The sequence below is a fragment of the Streptopelia decaocto genome, assembly GCF_964273445.1.
Source record: "Streptopelia decaocto genome assembly, chromosome: 24".
NCBI classification, from domain to species: domain Eukaryota; kingdom Metazoa; phylum Chordata; class Aves; order Columbiformes; family Columbidae; genus Streptopelia; species Streptopelia decaocto.
The window spans coordinates 4,998,558-5,020,051 of record NC_138679.1 but is presented as its reverse complement, the minus strand read 5'-3'; the positions used below and the strand labels follow the sequence as shown (position 1 = coordinate 5,020,051).

The window sequence follows — 21,494 nt, the reverse complement described above, 5'->3', positions numbered from 1 at the left end:
GCTGAGCATGACAACACTGCTCAGCTGGAGAGTGCACAGCTGGACACCCCACAGCTGGAGAGCGCCCAGACGGAGACCCCACAGCTGGAGAGCGCCCAGCCGGACACCCCCACAGCTGGAGAGTGCACAGCTGGACACCCCACAGCTGGAGAGCGCACAGACGGAGACCCCACAGCTGGAGAGTGCACAGCTGGACGCCCCACAGCGCACAGCTGGACGCCCCACAGCGCACAGCTGGACGCCCCACAGCTGGAGAGCGCCCAGACGGAGACCCCACAGCTGGAGAGCGCCCAGACGGAGACCCCACAGCTGGAGAGCGCCCAGACGGGCACCCCACAGCTGGAGAGCGCCCAGACGGAGACACCCACAGCTGGAGAGCGCCCAGACGGAGACCCCACAGCTGGAGAGCACCCAGACGGGCACCCCACAGCTGGAGAGCGCCCAGACGGGCACCCCACAGCTGGACACCCCACAGCTGGAGAGCGCCCAGCCTCGCCCAGGGTGGCACAAAATGAGTTTGTGCATCAAGCTTGAACTCAGGAGAGCCCGACTTTGCAAATGATGCTCCTTTAATGGAGATCACGGGCGTTTTTCTTGCTAGTCCTCAAGTCCATGGGGTTGTGCTTCCCCAGGCTCAGTGGCCGTCTCAGTCACTGGAGATCCGGCCCTCAGCTCCCCTGGGGTGACGGAACATAAAGCAGCAACTGAGAATGGCAAACTGCAAGGGGAAGAAAAAACTATACCTGGCAATTTAAACAACATCTCGCCAGGCGTCAAATGAAATGTCAAAATAATCCTGAATAATTCTACTCTTGCAGAATCACAACCAGGTCACCGGCAGGTTATGACACAGTCCAGACGCCCATTTTGAAGAGCAGCAGCTCAACGTGGCCAGAGCTCGAGTTACGTTAAGGACAAGTTTCCAGCACCAGCCCTGCCAAACAACTGTGTGAAATCAGCTACCTGGCCTCCAAAGCAGCAGATCTCTGTGCCTCCTATGGAAAAACACATGGAACAGCTGGGGAATTACTTTGAATTACTAAATTCAGCAAAAGAGTAGGGACCCGACTGGCTCCCAGCCCAGCACTCCCCTCCGCGGCTCAGCCTTCCCCGGGAGCTCGGTGCTGGCTGAGGTCGAACTGCTCCCACATCTTCTGGAGGAGAAATTCAGGGGCATCTCCCACGGTACAGGAACACAGAGAATCTGAATTTGAAGAGTCAGTAGTTTGACGGAGCTTCATCAGTGAAATCTCCACCAAGTTTAAATGAAGTTATTAACCACTCTGACTACATGGACCCTCGAAGCACGGAGAAGGCACTTTGCAGGAGCCACCAAGGCCCACGTGAGAGCATCGCTCAGCAACAGCTCCCGCAGGCACCGCCGGGACCGCTGCAGCCGCAGAAACCAGCGGCAGTGAAGCCGTAGCAGCGGCAGCACGAGGCACAAGCCGAATTCACCATCATTCCCCTGCGCGGCTGGGAGGGATTTAATGTTGCGCAGTAAAATGAAAAGCGGAGTTTGAGCTGCTTGGAGTTTGGCCGGTACCAAGCTCCCCGTGTCACCGACGGTGCCGTCCCAACAGCGCGACACTTTAATGACCACAAACGAGGCAAAGCTGCCCTCGTCTTGTAATCCGTTAATTCCTCCCAGTTCAGGAGACTGAGCTGTTTCACACAGAACAAAGACACGAGCTCGTTGCGTGCGGTGTTCCCATGCCCAGCTGATCTCCAGCCCTTTCAGAAGCAGCAGCGTATCTGCCCCGGTTGGTCTGGTGACAAACCCCGGCCCATGTCACCCCGTTTCCTCTGCCGGACCCACGAACACCGGCCCTTCCCCTCCGGACTGTGCAACCGCGGAGGTGCCAAAGCAGCTGGTTTCCAGCTTCTCTTTAGTCTTCCCCACCCTCTCCAATAGACAATTTCTGCAAAGAGAACACGCAGATTTTGCTAATTACAGAGGAGACGAGGACTGCGCCCCCTCGGTGAGCGTGCAAAGCCTTTGCACCCCTCACACCAAACGCAAACCGTACAGGCAGCGATTTGACATTGCAAGGTTGGTTTTCCGCAGCTCCAGATGTAATGTCTGCAAAGCTGTGCAATTATACAGAGGGACAGCTCTTCTAACATTCATTTGCCAACTGTACAGAATATGCAATCTCCAAGCTAAATAAACAATTTAAAAAAACGCACACCACGCTGCTGTTCTTCACATTTCAATCATTTCAGCCTTTTTCTGTGTCACAGTAAATAAGAGAACCCTTTGCACTAGAAACCAACTCTCTTGTCATCTGCGTTTGTTTTTTGAACAGAATTAGGGAAGAGCAGTGATTTTAAAGCATTCAAAGAAAAGGCAAGGGAGTAACTCACAGGGTAAGAACCCACAGGCTCTCCCGGAGCTGTGAGATGATGAAACCAGCCGCGGTTCCCGGTGACATGGGACGGGCCGTGAGCGCTGGGGCAGCTGAACACGTTGAAGCCGCCAGATCTCCCCACGTGCTCTGACTCAGCCCGGGTTCCGCACCACAAACCAGTGTGGAAACCCACACGTACGCTGGGGAAGCCACAAGAACGCGCGATGGAAGAAGACAACACTTAATTAGGGGTTGACAGCATTTTCTGTTCAAACATGTGGGTGAGAAGAGACAAAGTGACAGAAAAGCTGCTCCTATCACTTTTAGCTTTTTAATTACAGAACACGTTTCCGAGAAAGTCCTGAGGTTAACTCAGCTACTGGCAACACTGCGACTCGCACAAACAAGCGCCTGGGTGCTTAGGAACAGGGTGTTTCTGAGACCTGCCTAAAGAAGGAAAAAGCCCAACACAACCGTATTATCCTTGGCTCTTCGAGGGCTGCTCGGCGAGGCCACGCTGCCCTTTGGGGTCACCCAGAGAGGAGCTGGAGGGCAGGAAAGGCAGCAGAGGCTTCCCCAGAAAGACAAAACTCACTTTGCACTGGTCGCCACTTGGGTTGTTTAAATGACCCTCTTCTTTCTTGTGCTTTTGTTGTTTCCTTTCAGCATTAAACAGCCTTTTGTTCCCAGTCCATTGATGGGCAGCAAATGCAGAGAGGGTCCTTGCGCCAGGGATTCTGCTCTGCCCAAGACTTATAGAAAATGACAATACTTTGCTCCTTTGAGTTTCTGCACCAGCAAGATGGACTTAGAAGTAGTGAAATACCACTCAGAGGTATTGCCCCAATAGTAGCTACTTATTGGGGATCCACACCAAACAACTAGGGCTTTGCACCCAAATAATGCTTTACAAATAGCTCCTGCCCGGCCCTACAGGCGTGATCGCAGACACCCAGCCCGACACCACTGAGAAATCCTGTTCTTGGGCACAGTCACAAGGCAATCCAGCCTGCAGGCCTGGAAGGAGACGTCTTGGCACATACCTGAAGGACAGCAACAACCGGGTTATTAAGCAAATTAAATTTAAAGGGGACTATCAGACATTTTGATTAGAGACCTGGAAAGACTTAATGGGAAACAACAAACTCCACTTAGGGCTTCTTCTACTGTTCTGCTGCCATTTATGCATTCAAACATACAGAGTCACAACTCTCCTTGCACATGTGTCTTCAAGAAAAGGAGGTGCCGAGGCCGCCGCTTTAAACTTTGCAGGGTCTGGAGACCATGCGCTAAACCTGCAGCCTGCTCCAAACAGAATCACAGAATCCCAGAATGGACTGGGTTGGAAAAGCCCTCAGAGATCATCCAGTCCAACCCTTGGTCCAACTCCAGTCCGTTTACTAGATCATGGCACTAAGTGCCATGTCCAATCTCAGTTTCAAAACCTCCAGGGCCGCTGAGTCCAGCACCTCCCTGGGCAGCCATTCCAATCCTGACCACTCTCTCTGCACAGAATTGCTTTCTAATCTCCAGCCTAAATTTCCGCTGGCAGAGTTTAAGCCATGCCCAAGCGATTGGAGCACCTCCCGCCAGCAACACGACCAGCGCGTCCCCGGGATGATCCTGCCCAGGGTCCGGCGCTGCCACCCAGCCGCAGCCCCCCCCTCTGTGCTGTGCCAGCAAACGCTTCCCCCTCCAGCTCCGCCGCCGACACCCCCAGCGCGGTGCAAGAGACGCGACGGTTTCCGACTCGTGAGTCGCAAGTTCACGATGTTCACGTAACGCCTGCGGTTCCCATAGGCACAGAGGGAACCGATCTGGTGCCGGTGAGGTCCCAGAGCGCACGCAAGTGCCGCATCCACGCTGGAGCGAAGCGCCTGCCAGGCCTCTGTGGATTAATCCTGGTCTACAGGAATACGCTTGGCAGCCCAAAAAGGTGAACAGGAATAATCAAACGCGACCAAGAGGCGAGCGGCATGCGAGGACAAGGGCTCTCCGGGCCATCGCACGGACCTGTTTCTGGACCCGAGCAGCTGCGATGGGAAGCCGTGTTCATGAAGAAAGTCAATACTGGAATTCCTGCTGCTGCTTTTCAAGCTGCAGCCACCTTATATCGGAATATCATATTTAATAAGATGGTGCATCTGGCGAGAGCTGATAATGGTCATGTCAGTGAACTACTTCAATAATCATTCCCAAATTATCTGCTGCTCACACTACACCCACCCGGGTCTCTCCCGGAGGATTCTTGCTGGAGAGGCCCCGCCAGCTCCCCACAGGGACACGGCAGCGGCAGCTTTGCCAGCCGCAGATCCAGCAGCGGCGTAATGGGATATTACATACAGGTCAATGCCAAATGCTAGTTAATGAAAATTAGATTAATCATTCTTCGTCCTGGGTTCTCAGGGATTCATTCTCCAGCCTGTCCTGATACCGATCCAGGAGGGCTGAGCATCCCTCGGCAGCCCAGGACGGTACAAAAATTGCCTTTCGCAGCTCCCAGGCCCCTGAATTCCAGCTTCCCTATTTGTTTCCAGCCAACTCACATCTTAAAGGATAATTAATTTACCAGAGCAGCCTGAATTCTATTTTCATTGCCTTCTTCCTTCCCTGCAGCTGAGCTGTGACTTATTGACTGTAAAGTAACTGTAGGGTCTGTAAAAGTTCAAGGCGCAGGGTGTTTTTCTGCCTGTTTTTGCCTGGCTGACTCCCTCTGTCATCATCCTCGCCAGCACCATTTCACGGGAAAGAGGCATGTGACATCCAACTAAGCTGTGAACCATAATCATGCTGGGGATGATGTTTATATTTGATTTTTCCTCACACTGATAAGCTCTCTCCAATTTCCCTCTTCATCACGTTGGTATGGATTGAACTGCTTGTGCCCCACGGGCTGGAATTCTTCTCTTATCTCTAATTTGCTCGCTGAAAAAATCGCTTCCAGCAGCCCTTCAGAAGTCACTTCAAAGTTATCGTTGCAAGGAGGGAAGAGCTGCAGTACGGCTCTCCGGCTGTCGCGGGTGACGTGCAGGTGTCCCCACCAGCGCCAGCAGCACCGGGGCACGGCCGGGAGCTCCGCTGTGCCGGCCCCAGCGCTGCCTACAGCCACACTACTGTGGAACGCGAGCGTGAATACCTGTCAAATCATTTCAGCTCCCTACAGCAGAGGAACCAACCCCTGAAGAACCCACAAACGCTAGGCCCGCTGCAACCCACAGAGCAGGAGAGGTGAGAAACAGAAATAAGTCGGCTATCAACCCTACTTCCCCGTCGGGCTGAGAATTTCCACCTTTGCCAGGAGACGGTGGAGACCAGCTCTGTTATCAGCTTCGTACCGACAGCTCTCCAAAAACCTGAGTCCCCTTGGATAAAAGGAGTTTCCAGACCCTGTCTCGAGGCTCTGTCCTCACCCAGCTGTTCCCGGGGCCGGGGCAGCCCGGGCTGAAGGATTCCGGAGCTCACCCGTCACCCGCACGTGGCCCCAGCAGCGCTGCCGCATCCAGCAAAGTCCTGACACCCTGCGGGCCCCTCCCAGGGCGACAAGCTGCGGGTTCCGGGGGGAGGCACGGAAGCCACAGATTTTGAAACTCCCTTTTCAGCCACAGTGGTTACAACACTTTTAAAAACCTCAAATCTGGGTTCTCAGAAAAGGATGAATTGGGCCTGTGTGTTTACACACGAGCCCAGCTGCTGGCACTCAACAGGGTGTTCTCCCTTCAGAAGACTCAAGTCAACCTCCTGTCAAGGTTTCCCTGATTTCCAGCCCTTTGCCTCCATCCAGTTTTATTCCTGTAGCAGATAAACCAGCCCCCTTCTTGATATTTACTGAGCGCTTGGGGAAGGTCTTTGCTGACTCGACCCACAGTCTGGATTAACCCCATCGTGTGCGCTCAGTCAGAGCCCAGCACAGCGCCAGCCTCGCGCTCTGCAGAGAGCCGGGAGCACACCTGGGCTACACTGGCAATTCTTCACCAACAGCACGAGCGCTACGGTGAGTGGCACAAGGCACGTGTACAGGTGGTCACCAGCACTTCACCTCCACCGCTGCTCCAAGCAGCGAAAGCACCGATGCTGTGCACGCTGAATTGGATTTGTTGCCGTTGGCTTTGAAACAGTCAACAAAGCAGGACGGTGTTCAGCACAAACCCCGCATGGCTCTGGCGCGGCGTGTTCCCATCTGCACGAGTGGGGCCGGAGAGCGCGTCACCCTGCTCTGCGGGCAGCGGTCCCCACCGAGCCCCCCGGCACTGCCCCCACACAGCCCAGCCCCAGCCGCGTCTCTGCAGCCCCCGAGAGCCACCTCCAGTCCCCCGGTTTTGTTCTCTTCCAGAAAACGCTCATTAGCTGCCAAGCACCTTGTCCCCAGCCCTCCTGGGAGCTCCAGTTACAAGCGCAGCTGAGGCCGAGTGACACAATTTGGACTCTACCCAAGCGAGGAGTAAGCAACTTGACTCGAAAAAATCAAAGCATCGGTGAGATTACTGGCTCCGTTTCATCTTTTTTTACTATCAGCATAAGGTAAGACAGCCGACAGGTTCACAAATTCAGATTTACTTGCAACAGGTAGAGAAACACACACTGCCTGCTTAAACCCTCCAGAGACAGTCCCCACAGAGAACTTGTCTGGTCCTGAGCAACAACCCCCTGCCCTCTCCAAAACAGGGAAAGGTGACGGAGAAATCAGAAGGATGAACGCACCGCAAGCTGTAGCACAGCGTGCTGGGAGCAGGCTCCCGAAAAATAGATGGAGCAGCGTGTGGGGAGAGCCAGGAGCAGCCTCGGAAAGGCAACGTGCGCCCAGGCAGCCCCTCCGGCCCCTCGCAGCACCACGGCAGATGGGCCGGAGGCAGCTCGGCGCTGCCTAAATCTCAGCACCTGCCCAAAAATCACCTTACATCCAGCCCCACTCCACACGGATGACATCTCTACAATAATCGCAGCTTCAGCTGGAACTTGTTGGTTTTTAAAAGACCTAACGATCCTCATTTAAAGGCCTGAAGACAGGGAGATGCTGTCACAACACAACCAAAACCTGGTCACCTTGTGCAGGCTCTGGATAAACCCCAGGCTGGGAGCGACACGTCAGCCCCACGAAGGAACGATCTCAACCCAACGACAGAGCGGGGCTGCGTGATCACGTGCAAAACCAAAGCCAGCAATTTGGAGGTTGTTAATGAACTATAGATGATTAGGCAGCAGAGGCAGGCGCGCTTGCACAGCCCCACGTCTCTGTCGCCGCCGGCGGTGCTGCCGGGCTCGGGAACAGCGGCCTGAGGCTCGGGCTGGCTCCTGCTCTGGAAACGGGCTCACCCGTCCGGCCGCTCCGGGGGATCCGGTACCGGGGCCGCCCGGGCCCCGCGGGCGGGAGCGATGGAGCCGCAGCAGCTCCCCGGCTGCCACAGCAGGACAAGACCCTTCACCCCCCCGGGAAAACGGCCGCTCCAGAGCCTCCCGAGAGGCCCATCCCGGTCCCGGGGTCCCGCTCGCCAGCCGGGCACGGGGGTTCTGCTGCCCGCGGGGAGCTCGGGCCGGCCCGTGCCCTGCACGTTGCTCCGGTGGTCGCAGCTGCCCCTCCCCAGCAGGCAGCGGCCGGGACAGCCCGGGGGACGCGGGGCAGCCCCAGCCCGGCCGGTCCCGCAGCCCCCGGGGGTCCCGGGCCGAGGGGCGGAACCACTGCGGGGCCGCGGGGCTGGAGCGGCCGTTGGACGGGACCACGCGGCGTCCCGGGGGGGCCTGGACTGAACCATCCCGAGCTCCCCAGGGGATACAGGGCACAATGCGGGGGGCCCGGCCGGGAGGTACCACTCAGACCCCCCGGGGGGTGCAGTTGGGCTAAACCACTCCCGGGTCGGGAGGGGACGGGACACGGAGACACACATTCCGGGACAACCGGCAGGAGCGGCCCCTCGGGGGGACGGCGACACGCGGGGAAACACGCCGGGGAGCCCGGCCGAGGGTACCGGCCGCCCGGTGCTCGCAGCGCGTTACCTCCTGCCGCGTCCAGTCCCCCCACGCCGGCCTCCGGGGTGATGGCACCGGCACCCGCCACGGCCGAGCCTTCCGCCTCCTCGGGCACCTCCAGCTCCATGGCCACCGCGAAGGCCGCGGGCAGGGCAGGCCCGGGGCAGGACAGGCCCGCACCCGCTGCCGCCGCCGCGCTCCTCCCGGCTCCGGCCGCCGCCGCTGAGGAGACTGGGAACAGCGGGGACCATAGAGTGCGGGAGGTGCCGCGGCTAGACACGCCCCAGCAGCGCAGGGCGGAAAGGACCGCAGCCAGCGCCGGAAGTTGACTGGTCCCCTTCCGCCGGAGTTAATCGCGACTCGGGGGTTGGCTGTCGCGATAGCCCGTGGGCTGTGGGCCCGGGGTCGGGACCGGGCCCGCTCCCGGCTGGAAGGCGCGGGGAGAGGGACGGGGCCGCGTGCGCCATAGAGCGGCGGAAAGGAAAACCATTTGCCCCCCCCCCACCCTCCCTAGCGGGCGGGAGGCAGCGCGGGGGCGGGGCCCGCCGGTCGCCATGGCAGCGGGGGCGGGGCCCGCCGGTCGCCATGGCAGCGGGGGCGGGGCCGGCCCGGCGCGCGCTGTGCGGGTCCGGCCGGGCCCGAGACCCGGAACCGGGGGCGGCGGGACCCGACAGCCCGTCCTGAGCGCCCCCGGCGCGGCGGAGCCTCCGTTGCCCCCGCGGGACCGGGGCCCTCCCGCTGCCGGGCGCCGCTTCCACGCCCTCCCCCTCGACGTGTCCACCGCGGAGCCTCCGGGCCGGGCCTGACCCGCCGCCGGGCACGGGCAGCACCCCCGGCCCGCCCCGGGGCCGAGCCGCCCCGACCCCGCTCCGCTGCCCAGCCCGGGCCGGGCCCGGCTCCTCCCGGCCCCGCGGCGAGCCCGGCCCGTGGCACCATCTAGTGGCACCGCCCGGCCCGGGCGCCCCGGGCTGCGGGTCAGCGCTGGGTGCGGGTCAGCCCGGGCCGGTTCTCCCGGCCGGTCCCTTCGCGCCGGCGTGTCCCGCTCCCCGGGGGACAGTCGTGTCCCGGGCAGGGGCAGCCGGCCCGGCGGTACCGCCCAGCCCTGGGTGCAGGCGGCCGTAATGATGCTGCTCGGCCGCGTCCCCGGCCCGCGGGGCTCCCGCCGCGGCCCTGCGCACGACGGCAGCCGGGGGCCCTGGGGAGGCGGCGGCCGGGCCGGGGAGCAGCAGTCGCCGGGCCGGGAGCAGCCCCGGGCTCCCCGAGGGGCTGCGGTGAGCAGGAAACACTCGCTGCCGGTCTGAGGAGCGGAGGGGACAGCGATGGCTCCAGCTCCGGGCTGGCGGGTGCTGGCCGGGGGGCTCCGGGGGAGCTGGTGTCCCCACGACACCCCACCGCAGGGTCAGGACGGCCCGTGGCAGCAGCACCGAGCCCGGCTGGAAGTGGCGGCCTGGACAGAGAGCCGAGACGTGGAGCTGATTTCGGTCACCGTGGGAAATCCACCCTGCTGCAAGAGGAGTGACGGGGCGCTGGTCCCCAGGTGGGGGGCAGAGGAAAGGGGGAGGGGAGGAAAGGGGACAGCAGCCATGGTGTCACCTTTTCCCCCACAGCTCCCCCAGGACCCGGAGCCCCAGGCTGGCCACTGTCCCTGTCCCTCTTGGGGCACTGGTTGAAGCCATTTGGGCACCCTGGGGACTCCCAGGCAGGGCTGGAGGGAGGGTTAGGGGGTCAGGGGCAGCGAGGGTTGGTGCAGAGCCCCCACCCCCTTGGAGAGGGGTAGAAAGGGGAAAGGACACCTGTCCCGGGCACCAGCACCTTCAGTGTCCTGTGAGCCTGCTCCTGCTGGGGGCTGCGGGGGGGGTGGATGTGGCTGAGCCACCAGCACCATGGAGAACAACAGGGACAGCCCCCGTGACTCCTGCTGTGCCCGGGACACTGCCCCGGGACCCCCTTCCTCCTCCTCCCCTCCTGCAGGCAGCGTCTGGCCCACAAAGGGTTAAGCAAGGCACCCTGGAGTGACACCACCGCCACCAGCCCGGGAGCTCGGTGGCTCCTTCCTGGTCGGATCGGAGGCTCGGTGAGTGCCTGACCCCTGGGATCTGCCGGCCCCGCTTTCCATCCGGGGACAGGGACCCAGCCGTCCTTTCATCTGGGGAACTGGTCACGCTTTGTCCCTCTCTGGGTGGCTCCACGACCTGGTGGCCCTCCTGGAGTCCTGCCCCAATTGCAGGGAGATACCTGGGGGGGATCCTGGGACCCTGCTGTCACAGCTCCGTCCCAAGGGCTGAAGGACGTGCCTCGATCCGGCTGATTTACACCCTGGCTGGCTCAGACCTTCCAGAGACCCCTTTCCCAGGATCAGCCCATCGCCATGTGGGCGGGGTAGGGATAGAGGAGCTTCTGGGGGCACCCAGGCCCCCTGTCCTGCACAGATACCGGATGAGCAGTTTTGCAGCACTGGCTGACACCAGGGACCCCACTGATCCCGGGCGGGCTGGGGGGTCCCAGATCAAGGACCCCCATTGGCATGGGTATTGGGAAACAGGTTACGGGTGTGGGGATGGCTGTGGGGCACCGCTGGGGTGGGCAGGATGCGTCGCTTTCCAATAAATACCCTCCCCACCTGTTGCTGTCCCCATAGTGGGCATTGCTGGCAGTGTCACCTGGGGCCGCGCACAACCCCGAACAGCGACCTTGCAGCGGGACGAGTGGCCCCGTTGTAGCCGCGGCTTTGTTTGCTGTTAAACTCCCTGGAAATGCCGACCAGGGTGTGTGTGGGGTGGAGTGGGGCGTGTGGGGCGCTCGGTGCTGGCGCGCTGGGCTGTGGTCAGCTCTGCCCAGATACTGCCCCTCCCGGCGGGGCCATTTCGGGTGCGGGCTGGTTTCTGTCGGAAACCGGCCGAGCCGGCTCCTCCAGCTGCCAGGCTCGGCCTTTGGCTCGGGGCAGGCGCTGCGCCAGCTCCCCCGGGGAGACCGGGAGCAGGACTGGGGCTTTGGCAGCACCGTGGGCGCTGCCTGCGCCGGCTGGCGAGACAGGAGCTGCTGCCATCCCCACGCTGTCCCCCCCGCCTACAAAGAGCCGCGGGCAGCAGCGAGACGCAGGTGTGTGGCTGATTTGTGGCTTCCTGGCGATGGGAGAGCAGCGGGAGCTGCCTGGGGATGGTGAAGGGCTGTGTGGGGTGGCAGTGGGGCAGCTCTGGCACAGCGGATGAGCTGTCACACCAGGGAGGGCAACGCTCTGGCTGCCTCACCATTGGGCTCTCTTGGACCTGTAGCTTGTGCCGTGTCACCTGCGGGTGGCCACGGAGACCGTGAGCACTGACCGGCTGGTGACACGGCTGAGATGGGACTCACCAGTTCAGCTCACTGGTATGGCAGGAAACCACCCACCACCATGCTGGGGTCTCCTGTTTGTTACCGGTGTTACAAGCACCAGGACAGGTCCAAAGGCGCCACCGCAGTGGTGTCCTGCTCAGCCCCTGCCACCCCACGGCACGTGTGTCCCCACGTGTTGAGCACCGGTGGGTGCTGGGGGGGCACTCGGGCTGGTTTCGGTGGCTCATGACGCGGAGCGGAAGCCCGGACTCTGCCCTCGGCGCTCGTGGGCGCAGCCCGGCCAGCTGGGGCTATTTCTGGGGCCCAGGTGAATGATTACACCGTCCCGCCCGGTGCTGCCGTGAGCTCCGTTTCGTTTCAGGAGCCCCATTCTGGGGCTGAGCCGCTGTGCTGCCCCCACGGTGTCCCCACGGGATCCCTGCTCAGCGTTGCCCACGGGCCTCAGTGCTCAGCTCTGATGCCTCCCTGGTCCAAACCTGCCCCGCTGTCAGTTCCCAAAGGGGCTGTGGGTATTTCCAGCTTCCTGTGGTGCCAACACGGGGGCCAAGGCGCGGTGGGGAACCAGCACAGCCCCCAGCACGACTGTCCCAGAGCCCTCGGGCGCTGCGGAGCCGTGTGGGTGCTGCGGGACTGGGGGACGGGGCAGCAGGGCCAGCGTGGCCAGAACTGGGGGTTGCTGCCATGACTGAGCCACTGGCCAATCAGAGCTCAGCTGTGGCTGAGCCACTGGCCAATCAGAGCCCTGGAGATCAGCTGTGGCTGAGCCATTGGCCAATCAGAGCCCTGGAGATCTGCTGTGGCTGAGCCATTGGCCAATCAGAGCCCTGGAGATCTGCTGTGGCAGAGCTGTTGGCCAATCAGAGCTCTGGAGAGACTTGTTATGGGACAGTTATCAGCCAATCAGAATCCAAAGATGTGCCACAGCAGAGCCATTGGCCAATCAGATCTGCTCTGGCAGGGCAGCTGAGCAATCAGTGTCCAGAGAGACCCATGACAGCAGAGCCAACCAGATGTCGGGGTCCTGCTGTGGCAGAGCTGCCAGCCAATCAATACCAGGGGATAGTGCCCGGGCCTCAGCTGTCAGCCAATCAGCACTGGGGAGATCTACCCCTGCTGAGCTGCTGCCCAATCCTTGATGCCCACAAGGGCAGCCGGCACCAGACCTGGCGGTGCGAACGTGGCCATGGCCCATTGTGCCTGTGCCGTGGCGGTTCCTGTGCCGTGGCGGTTCCTGTGCCGTGGCGGTTCCTGTGCCGTGGCAGGACCCGTTTGGGCGCTGGCAGCACCGGGGTGCCCAGGCAGGAGCAGGACGGGGTGACCTGGCTGGGGGACGTTTCACGTCCCCCCACTTGTGGGCTGGGGCTGGCGCGGGCAGGCGGTGGGTGAGGGTCTGTCCTGCCCAGCCGTGCGGGTCGGAGGGCTGAGGACCTGGTGGTGGCGGCGTCATTGCGCTGGGCTGGTGGATTCCTGTCCCCATCGCCCTGGAGAATCACTCGATGGTCCCACCCGGGTTTCCTCGGCATGTGTGCTGGCACAGACAAACCCCGACCCTTCGTGTCCCCTGATCACAGCGGCTCCTCCTGTCCCACTGCATGGGAAGTCACGGGAGGCTCTGGGCGCGCTGTCCCCCACCCCACGCAGGGATCCTGCGTCTCTCCGGGTTCACACCGACATCTCCTCCGGGAACCTGGAGCTGGTGAATCCCAAAGCGGTTGGCGGAGCTGCTGGCTCTGCTGTGGTGCTGGAGCAGGAGGGTGGGAGGGCACCCAGCAGCACCCTGGGGTCTGTGAGCAGGACCACGAGGTCGGTGTGGGCAGGTGGTCCCAGCCATGGAGATGGGTCCTGACCTGCTTGTCCTGCCTAAAACCTCCCCTTGCGTGGACATGTGGCCAAAGGGATGGAGCTGGACCCCTGTGGTGGGGATCTCACACTGCACGGAGCAGCTCAGGGTTTTGGAGGCTGCTCCCATGCGGGGTGAGCCGGGTGTGACATGGCTGTGAGTTCTGGTGTCCCCGGTGGGTGCCTGGGCACTGCGGCGGGGGTCTGTCCCCTGCACCCGTGCTGTTCCCGGTGCCTGTGGCTCAGCTTTGCTTCTGCTCTTCGTTGCAGCCCGAAGTGGGGCTGAGGAAGGGGCCAGCGGCTGCACGGCGGAGCCGCAGCCGGTCTGCGCCCCCGGCCGCCCCGCAGGGGCTGCCACACGGGCCGGCTGCCGCGGCCACCGTCCCGCGCTTGCGCTGGCGGGTGCCCAGCATGGAGGAGATGGTGATCTGGGAGCAGCACACGGTGACGCTGAGCAGGGTGAGCGTGGCCCGGGCTGCCCGTGGGAGGGGACGGGGCTGTGGGGCTGCTCTGCCTGACCCCCGTCTGCCCGTCCCTGTAGGACCCTCAACGGGGCTTTGGCTTCGCTGTCTCTGGGGGCCGGGACCGTCCCAACAAGGTGACTGGGGACACAGCGGTGGTCGTTTCAGATGTGGTGGCCGGGGGACCAGCGACGGGGCGGCTCCAGTGAGTGCGCGGGGACGTGGGGACATGGGGGGTGCTCACTGGGAAGGGCAGTGAATTGGCCCTGCTGGGACAGAGCCAGCACCGCTGCCACCCTGCCCGGCTGGGCTGGGACCCCTGGGGCAATGGGTGCCCTCAGCACCCGCAAGCCCCCCGGCTGCGATTTCCATCCCAGGAGGAAGGATCACATCGTGATGGTGAACGGCCTCTCCATGGAGAACGTCTCGTCCTCGTTTGCCATCCAGACGCTTAAAACCTGCGGCAAGATCGTCAACATTGTGAGTGGTACCCACGGCGGGCCGGGGTCGGCACTGTGCAGGGGCTGCCCCGCGCCTGTCCCCGTCCCGGCTCCCCTGTCACACGCACCCCGGGTCCTGTTGGGGCTTGGCAACTGCTGTAGGAACATCTGGCAGAGGCAGCTGCACCCGCCATCCTCTCCTTCTCGCTTTCCACTGCAGACAGTGAAAAGACAGAAGAGGGTTCACCTCCCCGCCAGCAAGAGCAGCCCCAGGTCCCCGGCTGTGCCCCGGCGCTACGATTCAGATGAGGACGATGGGCTGCATGGTGCGGATCCAGCCCTGCGCCGCTCCCGGGACGACCTGGACCACAGCCAGGGCTACGACGGGGACTCGTCCAGCGAGAGAAGCTCTGGCGACCACCACGGTGACGGCCGCCAGCACAAGCCGGTGTCCCGGAACCGGAGGCAAAGCCAGGACAGGAGCCACTGGCGGCAGAGCCCCGGCAGCGGCTCGGATCACAGGCGCTCCAGCCGGCACCGCTCTGCCAATGGCTTCGGTCACGAATGGGACACCAACGGCCTGGCCCTGGTGTCCGGCTTCAAGCGGCTGCCACACCAGAATGTGCCCACAAAGCCCATCACGTCGGTCCTGGTGAAGCAGAAGCAGAACGAAGGTGAAGGGCTCCCGCTCCCTCTGTCCCTGCGTCCTGTCACCTGATTTGTGGCCGTGTGTCCCCTGGGAGGTGATGGTGCAGTTGATGCAGGGTCTGGCTTGTGGTGGGTGGGCAGTGCAGGCTGTGCACCCACCAAATGTGCCAGGACTCAGCCCGTGGTTGCAGAGCTGAGCTTTGGGGCTTCCTAGTGCCCCGAGGGGACCCAGGGTGGGCTCGTGGGGACGGTGCCCAGGGGGACCTCGGGCGGGTCCTGCACCCGCCTGGTGCTGACGCTGTCGTGTCTCTGATGCAGAGTATGGCCTGAAGCTGGGCAGTCAGCTCTTCATCAAGCACATAGTGGAGAGCGGGCTGGCGGCAAGGGATGGCTCCTTGCAGGAGGGAGACCTCATCCTGAAGGTATGGGGCGCACAGCGCTTGCTGGGGATCTCATTTCCCCATGTTTGGGTGGCTCGTCCCTAGTGTCACCACAGGGGACAAGCCAAGAGCTGCATGCCAAGGATGGCGGCTTTACGGGCTTGGTTGGGCGCCCACACTCCGCCCCGGCTCCCAGTCGGCACCGGGGACCCCGCGGGCTCTTGGGGACCAGCTCCCCGCGATGCCGAGCCTGGCTGCTTGGGCAGCCCCGCGGCGTTCCGCCAGGGACGGTGGCTTGTCCCGCTGCCGCAGCAGGATCATGTCCACCCCGCTGTCCCCACGGCACCTCGTCCCCTGCCACGTGTGCACGTCCCCACCCAGGGACCTCCGGTGTCAGGGTATGTCAGGTGAAACGATGCTTAAAGTATTTGGGGAGGAGCAGATGGAGGGAGATGCTCCGCGGGAGGATTGGACTCGAGGATCTTTCGAGGTCCCTTCCAATCCCTGACATTCTGTGACTCTGTGTGTGATGATTCATTTACACACATGGGCCAGGCAGAGCCGTGGCTGCTGGGAACTGGGGCCAAAGCAGCTCTGGGACAAGCGGGAGGGATTTTGTTCCCGGGTGGGAAAAGCTGCTGAACCTCGGGGAGATCACAGCCCCACAGGCACTGGGGGCCTGACTCCCCGGTACCAGTGTGGTGTGTGGCAGGACAGGTCAAAGTAAAACTGAGCTTTGGGCAGCAGCTGAGCAGGTCTCTGAGCTCCTGCCTCCATGCTGGGCCCCCTGCAGCTAAAGGTGGGAGTTAATTAGCCTCGCTAATTTGTTTCCTCTGTGCAGGATGAGGCCCCACTGAGAGGCATCCAGGAACAGGGACATGGCCCGGGACAGAGGGAGCTGTGGGAGCTGGGGCTGGACTGGAGGGGCTGGGAAGGGCCTGGGAGTCGGAGCATCACGTTGGAGCGATTCCTGGGGGTGGCTTTCCCAGGAGCGAGCGCCCTGAGGCCAACTGCTCTGTCCCCCAGATCAACGGGGTGCCCAGCGAGGACATGTCCCTGGCTGACACCCAGCAGCTCATTGAGCGCACGGAGGGGACCCTGACCCTGCTCGTCCTCCGGGACAACCGGCAGTTCCTGGTCAACATCGCTGACACAGACGACAGCCAGAGCGACAGCTCCCAGATGGATGGTGAGGGGACACGGTGACGGAGCCAGATACACGGCACAGGGCCTGGATGATCCCTGACGTGTGTTCCCTCCTGTCGCTGCAGACATCTCCGACATCACCTCTGAACGGTCCCACCCGCCGTCCCGTGAGGCCTCCCCGCCCCCTCCAGCTGCGGCCAGGATGAGTTCACCGTGAGTCCCGCTCCGTGCCCACCAGCCCCGACCCCGCCAGGTCCCGCGGTGCTCTCTGCCGGGCTGCAGGGGCTGGGTCACCACGGGGGTGGCTCTGCCATTTAGTCCCAGCTTGCTCCGCTGTCCCCGCTGTGGCACTGCCTGCCCGTGCCCATGCAGCGCTGCCCCCGTCACCTGCCCAAATCCTGCCCTGACTTTGTTCCAGGGAGGGGAGACGATCAAACAGGGACCTTGCGCCCGACACGATTGTGGACAACGCTCGGGGCCCTGGTGAGTGAGCTCAGCTGAGGCCGAGGGAGCTCAGGACACTGAGGGGGCTCCGGGCTCCTGCATGTCTTGCTGTCCGACCCCCCGGCAGAGCCCGGGCAGCAGCGCAGCCCCCGCCGTCCCCTGGAGCCGCTCTCCTTCCCTGCAGACCTGCTGGAAGCCGTGGAGGGGGCCAGTAGCCACAGCCCCCACGCCAGCCCCGCGGCCCGAGCTGCACACAGGGACGGGTGAGCCTGCGAGAGGCGGCGGGGAAGGGCTGGGGGAGATGGGAAGCTGCTCCGGCACAGGGTTGGGGTCACAGGGCCAGTGACCCCCTGTGCTGTCCCCGGTGTGTCACTGCCGGCTGACCGCGGCTCCCCCGACAGGTACAGCGCCGCCTCCAGGGTCGTGCACTTTGTGAAGGCCAAGAGCGCTGGGCTGCGCCTGGCTGGGGGGAACGACGTGGGCATCTTCGTGTCGGGCGTGCAGGAGGGGAGCCCGGCCGAGAGCCAGGGCGTCCGGGAAGGGGACCAGATCCTGCAGGTACCTGGGGATGGGAACGGCTCCGAACGCTTCTGCTGCGGGACTGGCACCAACCTCTTGGGTCTGGGGATCAGGATTTCTCCTGCCGGGCATCGCTTTGGGTCAGTGCCCATGGCCTGTACCCATTGGCTCTGCGGGCGCTGCGTGGGGGGACGGTCCTGGCTCTGGCACCGTTAACACCCAGCGGGTCCAGGCAGCACCTCGGCTGGCCCAGGGGCCCTCCCCAGGGTCACTAGGGGTGGTGGCAGGTGCTCAGGTGACAGGGACTGGTCACCTCTCCCACCCTGCCCTGGGCGCTGCCACCCCCGGGACTCCTGCTGGTACCTGTGCCCTGTGTCCCTTCGGCAGAGCCGTGTCCAAATGCTTTTCCATGGCAGGTGAACGACACCAGTTTCCAGAACCTGACCCGCGAGGAGGCTGTGGAGTATCTGATGAGCCTGCCGCCGGGCGAGGACATCGTGCTGCGGACCCAGAGCAAGCAGGACAGTGAGTGACAACCAGACTCATGCTGGGCTTGTGCCTCTCCCTCCTCTGTCTCTTCTGAGCAAGTGTCAGAGCTGCTGGCCTTGCCATGGCCCTTTCTGCCCCTGCAGGATGGTCCTTCCTCCCTTCACCCCCCTCCTCCTCCAGAGAGGTGATGGGAGAGGACCAGACCATCCTGGCTCTGGTTGTGCCTCAGCATCCTGGATCTGGCCTTTCTGGCACCATTGCTCAGCCTGGAGCGGCCAGTGTGTGCTGGGGGGTCACATCCTGCTATTTGCAGCACACCTGAGCGAGCCATGGGAGGAAAAGGTGTCCCCAGCGCCCTCCCTAGCAGCCAGGGCTCCTGGGGAGGCTCCTGGCCAGCCCAGCTCCTGCCCAGACCCCTCCAGCACCTTCTGCTGCAGCATCTTCCTCCTCAGCCTCTGATGGTCCCTCTCACCCTGGGCTCCAGTTTACAGGAAGATGATCTCATCCAACGTGGGCGACTCGTTCTACATCCGGACACACTTTGACTTCGAGAAGGACACACCGTCGGGGCTCAGCTTTGTCCGCGGCGACGTCTTCCACGTGCTGGACACCATGTACCGCGGCAGGCTGGGGAGCTGGCTGGCTGTGCGCATGGGCAGGGACCTGCAGGAGCACGACAAGGGCATCATCCCCAACCAGCGCAGGTAGGGATGGAGCCAGGAACAAACGGCCCCAGATGAGCAGAACTGGGGGGCGGCCCCCCAGCGGGACGGGGACGTGGATGGTGGCCCCAGCAAGAGGCAAAGGCTGGTGGAGCGGTGCTGGGAAGCAGGAGCTGTTGAAATCCCTTCTTGGGTGATGGGGCAGCCGATGCTCAAGGTCCCAGAGGAAAGGGGCTGCCACAGCCTCACCCGCTGTGCTGCTGAGCGGGGACACCAGCTCCTCCCGCCCCACTCAGAGCCCAATGAGACAAGGCAGGGGGTAAATCCAGAGGCGCCAGGTCCTGAGCCCTTTCCCCTCCCAGGGCCGAGCAGATCGCCAGCCTGGAGTCAGCGATGAAAGCTACATCTGGTGCCAACCCCTCCGGGGCACGGGCCGAGTTCTGGAAGCTGCGGGGCCTGCGGGGAGCCAAGAAAATGCTGCGGAAGAGCCGCGAGGACCTGTCTGCCCTCACCAAGCAGGGCCACTACCCGCCCTACGAGAGGGTGGTCCTGAAGGAAGGTGGGTACCGGGGCTGAGTCCCCGTCACCCAAACTCACCCACAGGACGTTGGCCCCGGGGCTGCCCCGCTGCAGGTGCCAGTGGGCTCCGCTCCCCTGGATGAGTCCCAGGCCTGCGGGCACCTCGAGGAGCGGGGCTGGACCCCTGGGTGCTGCCAGCTCTGCCCTCGCCCGCAGCTTCCCTGAGCCGCTCCGGCTTCTCCCCACAGCCAGCTTCAAGCGGCCGGTGGTGATCCTGGGCCCCATCGCAGACATCGCCATGCAGAAACTGAGCACGGAGCTGCCCGAGCTGTTCGAGATCGCCCGTATGTACCCCCCATGCTGGGGGAAATTGCACCCAGCAGCCAGACCCGCAGTGTCCGAGACCCGTGGGAGCTCTTTAACTGTGGCTCTGGCCTGATCCTGCCTCATTGGCCCCTCCATGTGACACCCCAACACCCTCCTGGACTCGTTCACCCTCTCCCCATGCATCATGACACCAGCCAGGACCCGGACATGTCCCCGCCTTGAGGGACACAGCCCTGGGCCTGGGGACAGCCAGACCCAGCCTGGGGCTGCCAGAGCTGCTCCATGTCCCCCAGCCCCTCTCATGCCACGTCTCCCTGTCCCGCAGCGAGCGTCCCCCGCGATGGGGCGTCCTCCAAGGTCATCAAGTTGGACTCAGTGCGGCTGATCGCAGAAAAGGTGAGAGACCTTCCTTGTGTCCTTGGAGCTGTCTGGGCCAGGGCCTGTGGAGCCCAGGGCCGCCATCCCCGTCCCCAGCGGGGCTGAGCGCCGTGCCCTGCCCCAGGACAAGCACGCCTTGCTGGACATCACGCCCTCGGCTGTGGAGCGTCTCAACTACGTGCAGTACTACCCGGTGGTGGTGTTCTGCGAGCCCGAGAGCAGGCAGGGCATCAAGGCCATGCGGCAGTGGCTGGCGCCCGACTCCAGGAAGAGCTCCCGGCGCCTCTACGCCCAGGCCAGCAAGATGAAGAAGCACTGCAGCCACCTCTTCACCGCCACCGTCAGCCTCAGCAGCAACGCCTGGTATGAGGCCATCAAGGACATCATCAGGACACAGCAGAGCCAGCCCGTCTGGACGGCGGTAGAGCAGGTACGGGGCACGGGGTCCCTGTGGCACGGCTCAGCCTGCTGGGGCTGCAGCCAGGCCAGGCACCCGTCCCGACTCCTGGGGTCCCACGTCTGTGTCGTCCCCACCCGCAGGCAGATCTGGCACGGGAGGACAGTCTGGAGCTGCTGAACCCGCCGAGTGCAGCGGCCTCGGGCTACCTGACCTGTGACAGTCGTGCCAACAGCGACTACGAGGACACGGACGGCGAGGCGGGCGCCTACACCGACGGCGAGGCCGAGGACACGTGTGACCAGCCCGGGCTGGCCCGCTCCTCCGAGCCAGCGCAGGTGTCCCCAGGCCACGGCCTGAGCGAGCAGGTGGGTCCCCCCACGCTGGTCCGAGGGGCTGACGGGGGTGGCACAGCACCCAGCTATGGGGGCCAATTCCTGTCCCCTGTCCCCTCCCGCTGCCACAGGGTCCAGCTCTGGCTCCCTGTGGGGGAACACAGCGCAGCCCCTGGCACGGGCACAAATCCTCCTCTGACCCCGTCTCTCTGGCCTCTCACAGGCGCCCAAGCAGCAGCAGGAGCCGCGGCGGGGCCAGCGCCACGACAGCATCAGGTACCACGGGGCCGGGGCAGGGCCTGCGGAGCCGCCGGTGCCAGCTCTGCCCGGCCGGCCCTGCCCGCGGGCACCGTCCCCATCACCATCCCGCGGGGGGACGGAGGCGTCATGCGGCGTTTCATGCCCCAGGGAATACGAGCACGACGCGGTGAGGAAGAGGTTCACGCGGGCCAGGGATGACTCGGATGAGGATGAAGGCTACGAGTGGGGCCCGGCTACAGACGTGTAACGGCACCGCTGGCCTCTTCCACAGCCCCTTGGGCCAGCCCGGCCCCAGCCCCACGGGCCAGCCCAGGGGGTGCCACAGAGCAGCACACGGCCAGGCTGGGCCTCATCCTGCTGCAACCGCACCACCAACTGCCTTTTGGCCATGGCCTCTGCTGCTGGAATAAACGGAATGTTTTGAGCTGCGGTTCTGTGTGTGCTGGGTGGGGGTGGCAGGGAACACGGTGGCCTCGCTGGGACCCAGGCAGATCCCACCCCAAGAGGTGCTGGAGCAGGAATTGGCCGCAGGTTGTGCCAACGTCTGGCACCGCGGCGGGTTCAGGGTGCAGAGCTGAGCAGCTGCAGCCCAGCCAGGGCTCCC

The 21,494-nt window shown here is 63.3% G+C and overlaps 2 protein-coding genes across 2 annotated transcripts in view; one reads left to right on the top strand and one right to left on the bottom strand.

Moving 5' to 3' along the window:
- Positions 1-8,763, bottom strand: part of LOC309449872 (phosphatidylinositol 4-phosphate 5-kinase type-1 gamma-like) — a gene marked incomplete at its 3' end in the record, with an annotated part of 32,780 nt that extends 24,017 nt beyond the window's left edge. Inside the window, exon 1 of the mRNA XM_082072390.1 lies at positions 8,340-8,763. Coding sequence (XP_081928516.1) covers positions 8,340-8,439 — 100 coding nt within the window. The 5' untranslated portion in view covers positions 8,440-8,763. The remainder of the gene's footprint in view (positions 1-8,339) is intronic.
- Positions 8,764-10,283: 1,520 nt separating this feature from the next.
- TJP3 (tight junction protein 3) lies at positions 10,284-21,260 on the top strand. Its single transcript, XM_082072037.1, has 20 exons — positions 10,284-10,386; positions 13,755-13,943; positions 14,026-14,150; positions 14,323-14,425; positions 14,606-15,059; positions 15,352-15,455; positions 16,440-16,602; positions 16,685-16,772; positions 16,978-17,042; positions 17,188-17,266; positions 17,405-17,561; positions 17,939-18,047; positions 18,496-18,715; positions 19,036-19,232; positions 19,441-19,536; positions 19,845-19,915; positions 20,022-20,327; positions 20,438-20,662; positions 20,853-20,905; positions 21,038-21,260. The coding sequence occupies exons 2-20, from the start codon at positions 13,896-13,898 to the stop codon at positions 21,135-21,137; spliced, it is 2,763 nt and encodes a 920-aa protein (XP_081928163.1). The 5' UTR covers positions 10,284-10,386; positions 13,755-13,895; the 3' UTR covers positions 21,138-21,260.
- Positions 21,261-21,494: the final 234 nt, after the last annotated feature.

Coding starts and splice junctions, on each gene's coding strand:
- TJP3 (XM_082072037.1), top strand. CDS start 13,896: ATGGAGGAGATGGTGATCTGGGAGCAGCACACGGTGACGCTGAGCAGG. Junction 15,456..16,439: donor AGGGAGACCTCATCCTGAAG/GTATGGGGCGCA, acceptor TCTGTCCCCCAG/ATCAACGGGGTGCCCAGCGA. Junction 16,773..16,977: donor GCGGCCAGGATGAGTTCACC/GTGAGTCCCGCT, acceptor ACTTTGTTCCAG/GGAGGGGAGACGATCAAACA.